Source organism: Delphinus delphis, chromosome 10 (assembly GCF_949987515.2).
Source record: "Delphinus delphis chromosome 10, mDelDel1.2, whole genome shotgun sequence".
NCBI classification, from domain to species: Eukaryota; Metazoa; Chordata; class Mammalia; order Artiodactyla; family Delphinidae; genus Delphinus; species Delphinus delphis.
Window position 1 is genome coordinate 41,811,768 of NC_082692.2, and position 15,612 is coordinate 41,827,379.

General features: G+C 34.6%; 1 protein-coding gene across 1 annotated transcript in view; it reads left to right on the forward strand.

Annotated features, from left to right (window-relative positions):
* The window catches only part of MLIP (muscular LMNA interacting protein), a 151,842-nt gene that overhangs the window by 58,109 nt on the left and 78,121 nt on the right, over nt 1-15,612 (forward strand). The window contains exon 10 of the mRNA XM_060021348.1: nt 9,269-9,313. Coding sequence (XP_059877331.1) covers nt 9,269-9,313 — 45 coding nt within the window. The remainder of the gene's footprint in view (nt 1-9,268; nt 9,314-15,612) is intronic.

Sequence of the window (15,612 nt, forward strand, 5' to 3'; positions counted from 1 at the left end):
CAGCTCCAGACTCGCAGGCTCAGCGGCCATGGCTCACGGGCCCAGCTGCTCCGTGACATGTGGGATCTTCCTGGACCGGGGCACAAACCCGTGTCCCCTGCATCGGCAGGTGGACCCTCAACCACTGCGCCACCAGGAAAGCCCCATACTGCTTTTTTAATGGGTGCATGTGCATGCTTTGGAGGAAACTCAATTATATAGTCATTTAAATTGAATTAGTTGAATTTTTCATAAATGGAAGGGGTAGGTGGAAAATCACATTATGTCAGGTAAGTTTATTGAATAAATTCCTTCTTAAGTGAGGTCTCATTTGATTAGTTTGGCTGAATCAAACAGAATCCTAACACCTGCTTTCTGTCTTTCTAATTATCAAGGCTTAGATGATATTTTCATTTCTGTAATGGTTTATCATGCTTATTATGAAAGAGTCAACTCACATAGCTGAAACATTAAGATTTGTCTGTTTCTAAGGGGATTGCCAATTTATTTGATTTGGACTAGTTTGTTGCTTTCTTTCATTTAAATTGTTTTCAAATAAATCGATTTCCACCTATGAGCAAAAATATAGTAATAATGGGTACGTAGGTATAGACTCACACACTTGATTCAATTAATTGTGGAGGTCTGGCTCCGAACATCCTAGATGCACACTCACACACATAGTCTCATCCCATTCCTATTCTTTATTTACCTAATAATCCATCATGTGGCCAACTTCTGCTTCTGACCCAACATATTCTAGTATAAGCAAGATTGTCTCATAAGCAAGTGTTTAGCTTTTAGTTTAAAACAAACCAGTAAACTATTCCCTTTAGTTTATACTTCATATTTTCTACTATGTAGTTTTCATCATCATCATCATTCAGAGTCAATAATTAGTAAATATAAATTTTGTGACATATCTTCTTTGTAATTTATACATTTCTGCCTTCTTTAGAACCTCCCTAAGGCAGATAATAAATTGGGTGAAGTTACTGAGCTTCATCACATTCAGAAAATAATGTTTGGAAGGTATGGATGGGAACACTGCTTAGAACATTTTCTAGAAGCCTTCACTGTTATTTTCTGTTATTACTGGAAGTCATTTGGAGTAATACTTAAAAGAGTGGAGGCATTTAGCGGTCTATACCCAAGTTTTAATCACAGTGTTGCTGCTTGCTAATGAATCCTGGAAAGTCACTTAACCTCTCTATGCCTTAATTTTTTTCATCTATAAAATTGGGATACTAATATTTAGTTGATGTAATGTTTATAACTGTTAACATATGAAAAGCCCTTACTGTAGTCTGACACATAGAAATGATTCAATAAATAATGGTTCTTCCATTTTTTCCCTCTCTTTTTCCTTTGTTTTTCCCTTCATCCATGTCTCCCCCCTTCTCTTCCCCTCCTTATCTTGGAAAGACTAGACGCACCATGATTTAGCTGAGTTCCTTGATTCTCCAGTTGGATATAAGAAAAGAAAGTCCCTAAAAATGCTTCTATTTTTTTGTCACTGAGACATTCTACAAGAGCCAGACCCAAGAAAAAGTAGCTAGAATATTCTTTACTCTCACCTTCCTTTCTCATCTACTCCTAATTTGCACCCAAGTGCATCTGATTTAGACTCATTTATAATGAGGTACAGAGAGCTGATGCCTCCTCCCACACCTCCTGGAGGTGGATAATTTGATAACAATGGAAACAATTCTGGAGGGGCTGCTTCAATCTCCATAGTTAGAGGTTATGTCACATTGTTCTTCTGTCAGTTATCCGACTTGATTAAAGGAGGTTAACATTTGCCGCAAACTTTGTGAGAGCATTTGAGTCATTCAAAGTTAACACTGAATCATCAAATAGATTTAATATAGCCTCGAACAAATATAAACTCTAATTCAGATAAAATTATTGGCTTTGATTAAATTTGGTTTCTTGGAAAAGCTTTGTTTATTAATTTCTCTCACAAAATGACATTTGAATTGTTTGTGACACCTCAAATATGTCCATGTCTTTTGAAAGACTAGATGGGAGCTAGCCAGAGCACTGGCTGATGTTAAAACAAATGTACAAAGTTGCTAGTTTTCAATGTGTCAGTATGTCCACTGGATTTCCAATTTTCCTGGGATGATGAGAGTGGTTTAATTAAATAATGAGAAATGATATGACTAATTCCTCTTTAGGGGACTTTGATAAAAAGCTGACTTTCCTTCATCAAAAAAAAAAATCCATGTAAAATAATTCATTTCCTTTTCTTAATCTTGATTGCACATATTGTTACATTTCACTTAGTCTGTTTTTTAGGATGAGCCAGATACAATAAAGGACCTTCAACTTAGACTAATTAAAGTCCAGGTTTTTCTTCAATTCATCGTGTACTTGAATTGCAGTTTAAAGTAATTTAATTGAGGTTCTCTTAAGTGTCATAGAATTTAAACAAGGCGAACAAACACGTTGAGTGGTCCTGATCTCCACAGGTCACCTGTGGGATTGATTAATTTATCATTCGTATTTCACTTGATTGTTTTTAACAGATGCCAAATTCAACAATCATAATAACTAGTGTTTTGAGTTCTTACCTTGCAAATCAGTTTTAACTATCTCATTTAACCTTATACCAGTCCTATGAAGTGGGTATGATTATTTCAAATCTCCATTTTATGGAGGAGGAAACAAAGTCACAGAGAAGGTAAAGTCCAACCCAGGTCTTCCTCATGTCAAAGTCCCTGTTGTTATTATTTGTGTGTACCAACAGGGGCTAGAAATAATTTGTCTTCCTTAAATATTTTATCCATTAGTATTCATATTCTGGGTTTAAATTAATTCTTCATCCCCAGTAAACTACAGCTTAAACCTTGAATGAATAATTTCATATTTGGTGACAACTTCTAAGATGATAATGTTTAGTATATTTCTAATGTTTTAAATTATTTGCTTGCATGTAAATTAACTCATAATTTATCAGTTAATCTACAAGTGATTTTTTCTCATCGCACTCATTTTTAAAGAGTTTCCTTCCCTCTATGTAATGGAATGAATTTTCTAATTAAATTTCTATTTCATTCTGTTTTCACTCTATCATCTTTGGAGGGGAGTGTTATTTTTTTTTCTTTGCATTATACTTGCCTTAGTAAATGTTTATTATTTTTCATTAACTGCTACCAGTATAAATTCATTTCACTCATGTAATTCAAAACCACAGTATGCTTTCTTAATAAAGAGCAATCTCAGAAAATAGGGCAAATATTTGGACCTATTACTAGTTTATCAAAAAAACTGTCATTTGGAGTCACATTCTATTGATAACAACTTATTTAATAAACTCTCTACATTTAAGAAGTTACTTTTAAGTGCCAGAGAATTAACAAAGACAGCTTTATTGAATATGATATAGCATAGAGGTAAAATCTCATTTTAATGAGCTTGAGGGACAGAAAAATATCATTACAGTGGAAGCATATTGCTTTAAAAATATCACAGAATATGAAAAATGTGTCAAACTTTATTAAGAATATTTCCCTCTATATATACAGATGTTCAAATAAAGGTCATCTTCTCCAATTAAGCCACCTCACTCAGTCCCCTTGTTGCTATGCTTGGAAACGTTGCTATGCTGGAGTGTTTCAGAGGTAATGTGCCCTAATGCAGCCATAGATCTTAAGAGTAAGAGGTGAAAAATCCAATCTACTTAAATCCAGACATGGATCCAAATCTGCTTCTATATGTTGTGACCAGAGATTTGATGAATTATGAACAATATAAGCAAGAAATTCCACTCTACTGATCATTCTTCATTCTGTCTTTCTTTCCTTTTTTTTTTTCCCACTGTTCAGAAATGTTTCCAAGATATGCATGTGTGAGAGGGGATGAGGAGGGAAAGGAAGGTAATTATATAGGCTGAGCTAAATGAGGAAGAAGAGAAATGATTTAATGAGACATCCTTTATGCCTTGGTCCTTCTCTTCATCATTTTAGATGTCACCAAAAATGAAGGCGCCATATTTCAGCCACACTTCCCTTGATCTGATTTTTTATTCCTCTTTTGCACATGTAAACTGTGACTGTCGCTGGTCACTATGCCCTTTTATTCTGCCTACCAATTATGTTCATAACAATGTGGAATCATCATTCCCTAAGTTACTGAGTCAAACTTTTTAAATACTTTCAACTCTACTTTTTATATTTAGACCTTTTGGGGACATATCACTAACTCATAATATAGCTCTTAGTGAGATATTCGTATAGGGTAAGGTCTACAAGTAGAATAAACAGTATGAAGCAAGAAAAATATGATGTCTCATACATATATCTCTCTGTCCTTGGTGCCTACCATGCTCACCATTGGATTCAACTTTTTAAAATTTTATTGAAGTGTAGTTGATTTACAATGTTGTGTTCACTTCTGCTGTACAGAAAAGTGAGTCAGTTATACATATATAGATTCTTTTTCATATTATTTTCCATGTTGGTTTATCACAGGATATTGAATAATTCCCTGTGCTATGCAGTAGGACCTTGCTGTTTATCCATTCTATATAGAGTAGTTTGCATCTGCTAATCCCCAACTTCCAATCCTTTCCTTCCCCACCTCTCCTCCCCCTTGGCAACTGCAAGTCTGTTCTCTATGTTTGTGTGTCTGTTTCTGTTTTGTAGATATATTCATTTGTGTCGTATTTTAGATTCCACTTATAAGTGATATCATATGTTATTTGTCTTTCTCTTTCTGACTTACTTTGCTTGGTATGATAATCTCTAGGTCCATACATGTTCCTGCAAATGGCATTATTTCATTTTTTCTATGGTTGAGTAATAAGCCATTGTATATATGTACCTCATCTTCTTTTGGATTCAGTCTTTTGAGTAGTGCCTTATGTACAAATAACAGGAATGTTCTCTAGATAAAGGGTAAGACAGTGTCTTATCATCTTATAATTTTATATTTCCTCAATGCCAAGCTCAGCAACTCAGGGATTATTAGAGGCTCTGTTGATATTTTAAGTTTTACCTTTTTGCTTGTCTGTAGATCAGTCTTATCTGGGAGAACTAAAATAATTCAATTAACACATTATCACTAATTAGAGTTCTTTGAGCCTTAAGAAAAGAAAACTCAGGACAATTAAAGTCAACAGAGAAAAGGTCAAAGAGAAACATTTTAATCCTATTGAATTGGATGTTATATTCAGGGAGGAGGGACATGACTGCTGAAAGAGAAAAAAATATTGCCCAAAGTAGAAGTGCATAGGGTAGAAGGCAAAAGTAACTGTTCAACACTTTTTACCTGATACAATTTGATTTTGTCCCAATCTCCCAAAAGGTGTCTGCTAGTGTGATGCCTGACACCCATGAGTCGAGAATGGGGAAAAGCTGTGGATTGCAAGGAAAAGCAAATCTAGACAACAGCTGAGGAGCTTGGATATACTTTATGTGCCTCTGGCATGAGGTCTTTGGAAGAAGAAAATGGTTTCTCCAAAGTGGGCTTGGCCTAAGTGGTGGCTTTTGTGTAGCAATTTATTTTTCAGTGGTTCTTAAATCTTCATTTCTTTCCTTAGTCTTAACTCTTTCAGTTTGCATATAACCTACCGCTTTAATAGGTTTTCTTTGAAATATGAAATTTTGACTTCCCAATTTTTTGACTGCTCTGTTTGTTTTAAAGTTTTGTTTGTTTCTTAATGGTGATATGCTGGTTAAAATCCTCCTACTCTATCTTCCTCTCACTTTTTTTCTTTTGTAATTAAAATGATGTCAAAGGCTGTAGAATACAGGTTATGGGATCTTGTTTCACACAAGAGTCATTCTTATACTCATCTCTAACCTTCTTCATGGTTAGTATTAGCGTGGATAGAACAAATGACTAAAAGCATCAGTGCTGTTCAAGTCCAATTTCAAGTTTATTTTTAGGTACCTCATGTTGCTTCTCTTCCTTAGTTTAGTTGACCAACTGGCAGTTTTTTAAATATAGTAGCCTTCTCTTGCTACTCACCATTCCAATCTCAGCTCACCAGACAATCTTTCTTTACTTTTCAAAAATCATTGCTGCAATATTGTAACATAACTATAGCTACAGAATTTAATAAACATTAACATGTATTGGGCAAGCAAAGGGAAGCTTCTCAAAGAGTTTGACACAACTGGGTTAGTTGAAAGCATCTGGTTATATTTGTGATGATACACATAAGCCAATATTCTTTTTCTCTGATAAAGGATCTGCAGTAGATTTATAAATATTAACTCTACCCTGAGGTTCAAATTTAATTCTGTTTTTTCCTCTAGGAATAGTTTCTCATAATAGTGATATGAAGTCCATTATATTAGATGAAATAAAACTGTACTGGGGATGTCTAAATCACCTTATTGTTATGTCATAATTCCCAGTGAAGAAATTTTGGGGACTTTTGGAGACTGGATACTAAGATATTTGTGTTTTTCCCTAATTTAATTAATGTGTTTGCCTGAGCATTTTCTCTTTTTTCTCTATGATAGTTTGGTATTATTTAGCACAAAGTACTGAAAAATGTTAGTAATATAGTTAAATTGTGCAAATACTTTATTTTTAGTGTGTGACTTCTTTTTTCCTATAAGTATTGAGGTAAAAATATAACTATATTTTGTTCCTGTCAAGATACATTCAGTTCAGCATATTTCATAGAAGTCATTTAACTTAGGGAATTCATAGAGAATTCTCTCATTACTGCAATAATGAATTAACCAAAAGGAAAAGATCCTAAGACATTAGAAGAAATCGTTATTACTCATATTACATTATGAGGTTAAAAATGAAACCCTAGGTGAATTGAAAAATCACTGGGATAGGCATTCTGCAGGGTAATTTTCTGCAGCACAGAATAACCATGAACCTCAGCGCATGGTAACCTGGTCCACAGCAATTAGAGGTGGGGAGAAATTAGCCAGGACATACTGCTGCTGTAGAGCAAGCAGGGATGGCAGTGAGCAGTGACCATCCTGGTGAAGAATGTCATTAGTCAAAAAATCAAAAACAAACCATGTTGGACACAGTATGAGAAGGACAGCAGGCGCCTGGTCGTTATGTTTGGTGACTCACACTCTTATGTACTTGGCAATACCATAGGAACCACTCAGCTTTCAGTTATCATTCACTTCTCAGAGAGTAAAAGCAATATTGACACATCTGTCATAACCCCGAAAATATCTGCAATTTCAAAAGGAATAGAGATAGTGTAGGAACACAACTTTATCATGTGTCAGCCAAGTATATTTATGATTGTGCATCTGTATGTTGACCACTTCCCTGATGTGGAAGCCTGGTCTCCCATTCAAGGGCAGCAAAGCTTGAGAAAACATAACTATTAAAACATATATATGTAACCCAATCTAAAAGAAAGAAAGAGTAACTGTGAGTGTCAGAAATGAAGAGGGAGTCCCAGGTGGGAAAGTTAAGAAGAAGCTTAAGCTCTGGGGGAACACAGGTATGTCAGAACCCAGGTGACAGTAGCCAGGAGCTTAGAGTTTAACTTTCACTATATAATGAGTCAGAGCTGTGGATGAATCCTTTGTGTGCATCCAGGAGCCTAGAAGGCCACATGGCCATGAAGCATGTGATAGAAATAGACATAAATCCTCCCACCATCTTTAATTTACACTCTTGGGTGGTAATATAGTCATCCATGAGAAAATGGGTCCTAAACCTGTGAAAGTTGAAGATGTGGGGACCTGCCACCCTGTAAGTTCAGGAATATGAGGGTGATGAAATAAAACGGAAACTGGTCCAGAATCAGTGAAATACCTGGGACCCCATTAGGGCAAATGTGAAATGTATTGTAGGCATGGTTTCCCAACCCAGGGTTTCTCAGATACCTACAGAAATCATCACTGAAATTACCCTGACTGAAGAGGAGCTCAAAATCAAAAGTAAAAAGCCATCAAATGAGTAAAGAACATCATGGGGCAGAGGCATGAAGGAGAGTCAGCAGGTACAAGAAACAAGGGATTTAGCCAAGAGAGATTATAGAAAAATCTGGAATGAATTTATAAATATAATAAAATGTTGAAATAGTTAAAAGGAATTACAGATACCATAAAGAAGATTTGATAAAGAACCAAATTGAACTTCTAGAAGTTAAAAATAATGTCATTAAAATATAAAATTCAATGGCCGTGTTAAATGTATTAATATACTGCTGAAGAAAAATGTGTCAGCCGTCAGACTTATATGTGGAAACGATCAGGAATGCAGCATAAAGAGATAAAAAATATGACAGGGAATTTTATAGAGATGGAGAATGGATTCAGAAGACCCAACATATATTTAATCAAAGCTCCAAAGAAGAGATTAGATATAATGGGAGAGAGGCAATATTTGAAGTAATTCCTGGAGAATTTTCCAGAAATGAAGAAAGATATGTATTCTCAGAATGAAGGACTACACCAAACCCCCAAAAAGGATACATAAAAAGAAGTCCATGCCCAGACACATCATAGTGGAATTACAGAATGTCATGGAGAAAAACCTTAAACACTAAGCAAATGTGAAGACGGATGATCCAAGTTATGACGTTTACATTGGCAGCAGTAACAGAAGTCAGAGCAAGTGGGCAGTCCTCAGAATGCTGGGAAATAATAACTATTACCTTAGAATTCTATGTCCAAGTACACTCTCATTCAGGATAAGAACAAAATAAAAACATTTTCAGACAAAGCCCAAGACAGGAAGTTCTGAAAAAACTACCAGAGCATTTACTTCAGCAAGAAGGAAACTAAATCCAGAAGAAAGGAGTGAAATTCAGGAACCAAGGATGATGAAACAATATTAGCCTCCTCTTTAATTTAAAGCAATTAAAAATTTTTTTCATGAAAACTATTTTCTAATATGAGTAATTTAATGAAAAAATCTGTTATTTGTTTCATTTTGCTGTACATAAATATAAGTAGCTAACAATGTTGGTAAGTTTGAGTAAAATATGGAGTATACAGAGCATGACATATTACAACACCTTGAAGAATTTTTTATGTCTTACGCTAGTACTTGTGTTAAGATGTTAAGGAAAAGCAACATAGAAAACATCATATTTACTATTATGTGAGCTGAATAAAAATGTGTAAGAGAAATATTGTAAGGCAATGTACAAAAAATGTAAAAAAAATCATTTTTTGGTGGCATAATGATATTTTTTCTTTTACTTAATACCTGTCAAAATTCTACAAGGGACATGTATTATTTTAGCAATAAAAAACTTCAGAATACTTGAAAACATAGATATATTATCTTACTAAATTATGAATTTCACTAAATAAACACTATGTTTATAATTTTGCAGGCAAACCTCGCCTCACCATCTTCTACGGTATCTGAGAGTCAGCTGGTACGTATCTTCTTACTAGACATAGACCTGGTACTTTAGAAAATTCTGATCTTTTAAGACAGCTTTATATAAACAAATGTGAACTGAGAACAAATTGACTGTATATAAGTTTATTTGCTTACTTGTCTAGTAAAAGTTCACCGATGCTTTACTAAAGCTCCATGTGGTTGTTTTGCAAGTCACAGACATACATAAAAACATATATAGAACTTATTTGCCAGTAACTTGCATCCTAGTAGTGGTGTTAGGATAGAATGGGCAAGGCCAGAAGGAAGATGCAGATGGAGGTTAGAGACAAGGACTCACTTGCGGATGGGAGAGATCAGAAGAGGATTCAAGGACAATGTAGCCTTTGATCATGTAGAGTAGGTTCTGCAATTGAGGAAATGAGATATTTCAGACAGGAAGATTAGCATGTGGATGATCTAGACCAGGGACGAACAGTAGAAATATAGTGTGAACCTCAAATACAAGCCACATTTGTAATTTAAAATTTTCTAAGAGCCACGTTAAAAAAGTAAAAAGAAATAGGTCACATTAATTTCAATAATATATTTTATTTATATACATATTATCATTTCAATATATAATCAGTATCAAATTGAGATTATTTTACATTCTTTTTTGGGGGGTAAAGTCTTTGAAATCTGCTATGTATTTTACATTTACAGCATACTTCAATTCAGGCTAGCCACATTTCAAGGGCCCAACAAGGGGGCTGGTGACTACTATGTAGGACAACACAGATGTAGGCTCTAGAATCTGTTATTTATAGATAAAAATTTGATAAAGTGGGAAAATTACTTTTTCTAACAGTGTTTTGTATTATTGTTACAGTGATGAGCAAATTGGAACCATGATATGTTACCTAGATATTATTAAATATTTTCTTTATTATCTTTTAATTTTTATTGTTTATAATTAATTATAAACACCTTCAGTAAAATCGAATGAAAATATCTAGTAAAGCACTGTAAGACATTAAGAAGACAAAATCAGTTTAATACTGATTTTTCCCCCTATTTTAAGCAATTATTTCTGTGCCCTACATCCATAGCCAACAAGTCATCTTGTCATTATCATGCCAAAATGACAATGATATTTTTATTTGTAGTGCTGGGGAATCATAAAAAGTGTAGTTTGACTCTTAAAATAGCATGATTGAAGCAAATGGCTTAGGCATGTTGGTGTTTATACATGCAGTGTGTATATGGGGTGTGTTTGTGTGTGTGTGCATGTATGTGTGTGTGAAGTGTTATTTTAGTGTCAGTTGATTTAGAATAGTGGGCAGCAGTATAGGATAGTTGAAAGAATGCTGGAACGGGGCCAGGAGACCCATCTTTTACTTCTTGCTCTAACGCTAACTACTGGGCTGATAGTGGAGAAGTCAAGAATCTGGGAGACTGGGCTTCAATCTTCTAAATGAACAATGATTACACTCTGTCCAAGCCTCTCTAAGGCAGTGAGTCCATGGTTACTAGTTCAGGGGAGCAAAGGAGTTGCCATGGACATAAGAGGCACAATAACATTGTGAAGTTGAACAGTTTCCCACTTTAGTATGGAACTATTGTTACAACTATTTTAATATTTAAAATAATGATATATGTACTTGTTTCTTGAGAGTAATGTGTGAAAATTAAGAAATATTTTGTATACTCAACATAGATACAACAGATTTTAGATGTTGAATGTGTGTGAATATATATCAGACTGACATATACATATATATATAGATAGATAGATAGATAAATATCAGTTCTTGACAATATTTTAAGAAACTATTTCAAAGAAGCAAATATAGATAATGATTTCATAAATTAAGACATAGTATAAATGACCCATTGTAAATGTAATAAGTGAACTTTTTTGGCCAAATAATTCTATGAATTTGATGTTTGTGTTCTGAGAAAAATACGAAGTGTTGCTTTGACTGACTTTGATGATATTATTTTTGCATTTACTTTAGACATTTTCTCTAGAGAGTTCAAGGAATTTCTTAACCAAGTTTTAAATTAAGTTTTAATCCCAAAATTCACTTGAGATCTAGGTAGGTTTGTGAAGGGATTATTATCAAGCAGGCTATCACACACAAAAAGAACATCTCTTGGATGGATGTAATTGTTCAATTCAATCACTGACTTCTACTTCATGATATTAACCCTGTATTTACATTCTGTGAATATAGAATAGAGTAGAAGTAATTGCATGCAAGGGATGCTATATGGATTTGCTTTTTTAAGGATTTGTAATATTTTCACTCTTAAGCATTGTAATTTATGAATGAATTATATTTTTATGAATGGATTTCCAATATTTGCCATCATGAACTCTCTTCAGGGTTAAGTTCTGAGTAATTTCAGTAAATAAGAATGCCTTTGAAAAACAAATATGTATATATACACACACAGTATGTGTGTGTGCTTATAACATATACTATACATATAGATGCCATATGACAGATAATTCTGATAGCACACACACACATATACATATTGCTTTCTGTTTATATGTGTGTGTACATGTGTATAGCATATAAATACAAGATTTTGGGGAACACATGATAGATTATAGTTAAATTATGTAAGTAAATATTGTATGTTTTGCATAAAGTAAGCAATTAAAATTATTTGATTCCTATTTTAGGGGAGAAATGTAATAAATTGAAGTGAAAATAAATGTTGAATTGCTATGATAGCACAAGCTTAACACAGAAACCATTTTGCTTTTGAGCTTTGGCTTTTTAAGAATATATCATGTTTTCATACTTTTTCTTTTTAATGTGGCTTAGCTATTTGCTTGTTTACATTGCAACTGTACCCATTCAACACTGGAAGGAAAAAAAGAAATATGACCTTGCCCATTACTCTTAAAATATTTCCACCGTTTACTCTGAAAACCAAATTATGTAGCGTTAGGCTCAGAGAGAAGTGTTTTGGGGGTCCTTATGAAACTAGTTCACCATTTTGTGCCTCAGTTTCTCTTCTTCTATTAAACAGTAATGCAGTACATCAAAACTGGGAAGGACTTAGAGATGAGGATGTTTTAAATACACATCTAGAAAAAATGGAGGTTGGGACAACTACCCTGTCAACCTGAAAGCGTTTTTGTAAGGCTCACATATCATAAAATGTAAAGTTGCCAATGTAGCCCTGTACATATGGGGTGGGGGATGTTATTATTGCATATAAAGTCTCTGAAATATTATCTCTGAGATTTAACGAGTGGCCATTTTTTACAGATAAAGAAACAGAGGGTCACAGAGTTTGAGTAGATCAACTAAGATCACAGTGTTCGTGGTCATCTTTGTTCCGCGTGACTTTCAAAAGGAATCATTATTGATTTTAAATAATTCAAGGGGAATAAAAAAGGCTGATGAAGGAGTTGGGAAATAGGGCCTCTGCGGAAGTGTGACTTCCACCGGCACATGTGATCATTTTCTGAAGAGAAGGGGCTGAGTAGGATCAGTTAGGGTCCTGAGGCTTCACACCTGTGGATAGTGCATCCCCTGGCATCAGAAAGGGAACAAAAGGAAAGGAAGATCCCGGATCTAGGCTGAACCTTCACAAAGCTTTCCTAATTGCTGAGCTGACTCATCATAATATTAACAGAGGCTGGTGGGGTCTCTTTTCTCTGGGTAGGAAAACAGGTTAGGCTTTATAAAATGGGTAAACACTGGTCTTCCTTGGCAATAGGTAAGGGAACCTGGTTTAGGAGACATTTGGCTTTTGCTTTTGAAATTTCATGCCATTACAAAATGCTCATTGTTGCCCAAGATGGAATACTGAATTTAGAGAGTACAAAACGATAGATTTAAAAAATAAACCACATGGTTATATATAGGTAAAAGCAAAATGGAGCTTACTGGAACACTGTACAGAAGAGGCGCTTAACCTTGCAGATACTTTGTTCCCAGTTCTGAAAGCCAACTGATGTGTCCTGTTTTAGTGGTGCATGACTGATCTTTCTAAGGGCCCTTGAGGTCTCTGTTGTTCAGAAAATGCAGCCCTGAAAGCTTTTGCATAGAACTAATGTCTTCTTCAAGCTTGAAGGTGGTTTGTCCTTGACTAATTTTCCTTGACACTACAAGCTCAAGTGCTACAGCATTTATCATGTATGCCTCTTCAGGTCTGAGTCATGCTATTTTCTTTTAACTGTTGAAATATTTTAAACTGGCCAATCTGTGTTGTGTACGTTCCAAAAAATATTTTTGGAGTTGTGAGCTGTGGTTTATAATTATTGAAATCCTGCATACGTTTATTTTAATACAGCTATCATAGTAATTATAAAATATATTTTTGGAAAAAGTTCATCAGATAAGTATTTTCCTGGGTAGTCTAGATCATTTGGTATCAATACTCTGTATTATATAATACAAAGTGCAAAAACAGGAAAAAGGAAAGGTTTTTTTTTTCCTTTCAAGTTCCTTTTATATTTTTTCTTTACAAATTTCTGTCACGCATATGATCTCCTTAGATTCACACAATCATGTTGTGAGTTAGTATGGCATTGATTGTTATTTCCATTATTCTGATGGAAAAAATCCTGAAGTCTAGATATCTACCATGTGTCAACAGTCTCACACCTAATGGGTGGTATTAAAAACTGTCTGCCCCCTCCTCCCTAATCTTGGAAACTTTACTCTGTACTATAGTGTTTTGAAATGTTTCTTTGAGGGGAAAAAAAAAAAAGCTTAAGTATTTGCTTCAAGCATATAATATTTTTATTAAAAAAAAGAATTTGAGTTAATAAATTTTTATTAATTGTGAGTGAATCAGCTAAATAATTTAGAAAATATTGCTTTTGTCAACAGTCTTGACTAGGAGAATGTTTTTGAGTTTCTCTGAGCTTGTTGCCACAGAAATTCTAAAGAAAAAAAAAATAACACTGGAGAATATAGACAAGACAGAAGCAAATGGCTAAAAGAAGCAGTGATGGTACTTTCACAAACTCCTTGGATCCATCAAATTAGTCAGACTCACAGAATTTTCTATATGATGTGTTTTATTACTTTCTTGCTTTTTTTTTTTACACATCTTATTTCTTCAAAAAGATAGAAATAAACCCTTGAAAACTGGGATCCTATTCTTTATTTCTTTTCTTTTCTCATCACATGACTCCAGAGCTTACTACTTCAGTCAAAGGCAATTAAAAACACTAGTCCACTAGTTGGAGTTAATTTATGAAAGACGTGGTTCTAAGAAGGCATTATCCATATAATGGATTCTCTAGGTCAGTGTTGACAGTTAATTTTCAACTTTGGTCTCCAGCCAGAGGCAGTACCAACTTGTTGTCATAGAATTATGATTATAAGTTCCAAAGGACAGAAACAATATCTATTTTCACAGTGCCCGAGTAGCAATATTCAAGGATAAGTGTATACTTGATGAATTATAAACACAAATGAATAGTGGGATCAGTGCCCTACAGGCCATTAAAACCTGCCCCCAGGCCCCGGGACTCCACATACTGTATCTCTTGGACTTTTTCTCCCTTAAGACTAATAATAGAGTTAGATGTGATCGCCCAAGTTCCACCCACTCTTGAATTCTCCAAAGAAGATTATGTCATTTTCTTCCATGTTAAGACCTAACGCTTATCACTGCAATCAAATAGGGGGAAAAAGAAATGATTTTTTAAAAATAGAGTTAAAATCTTGCAAAGTCCTTAAAGATGTGGCCTCTGGTCCCTGGTCTTGACTTCCTGTATCATTGGAGATGATAACTTCAGCTTTCTACTCTTTCTTATCTCTGAGGGTGGAGCTCACCAACTCACATTCATTCTTCTGGTCCCCTAGGGGTGAAAGGCACGTAGATCTTCTATCTGGCGAAGTTCCTTCTTCCTGGTTATACTGTAATCAAAAAGTCAGTCCAGGAAAAATAAGGGGAGACCCATACTGGATCATAGCCAGCATATTGAACTTCTGCCTGTCAATTAGTTTATTCATCCTTCAAATGTCTATTTAGCATCTATTAGGTTCCCAGCACAGTTCTAGGTTTTGGAGAGATAACAGTGAACAAAACAATGATCTCTGGTCTCACAGATCTTAAATACATTCTAGTGGAGGAAGGAAGAAAATAAACATAAACTGAGTTCAGATTGTGTTAAGTACTATGGAAAAAAAATAGGGTGAGTAAGAGGAGGTGGGGATTGATATTTTACATGGGTCATTAGGGAAAACCTGTCTGCTAATAAGGTGGCATTTGAGCAGAGACTTGAAAAATTGAAAGAGAGAGTCCTGGAAAGGGAGAAGAGAGTTCCAGACAATACAAAGAGCAAATTCAAACTCCCAGAGTAGGGAA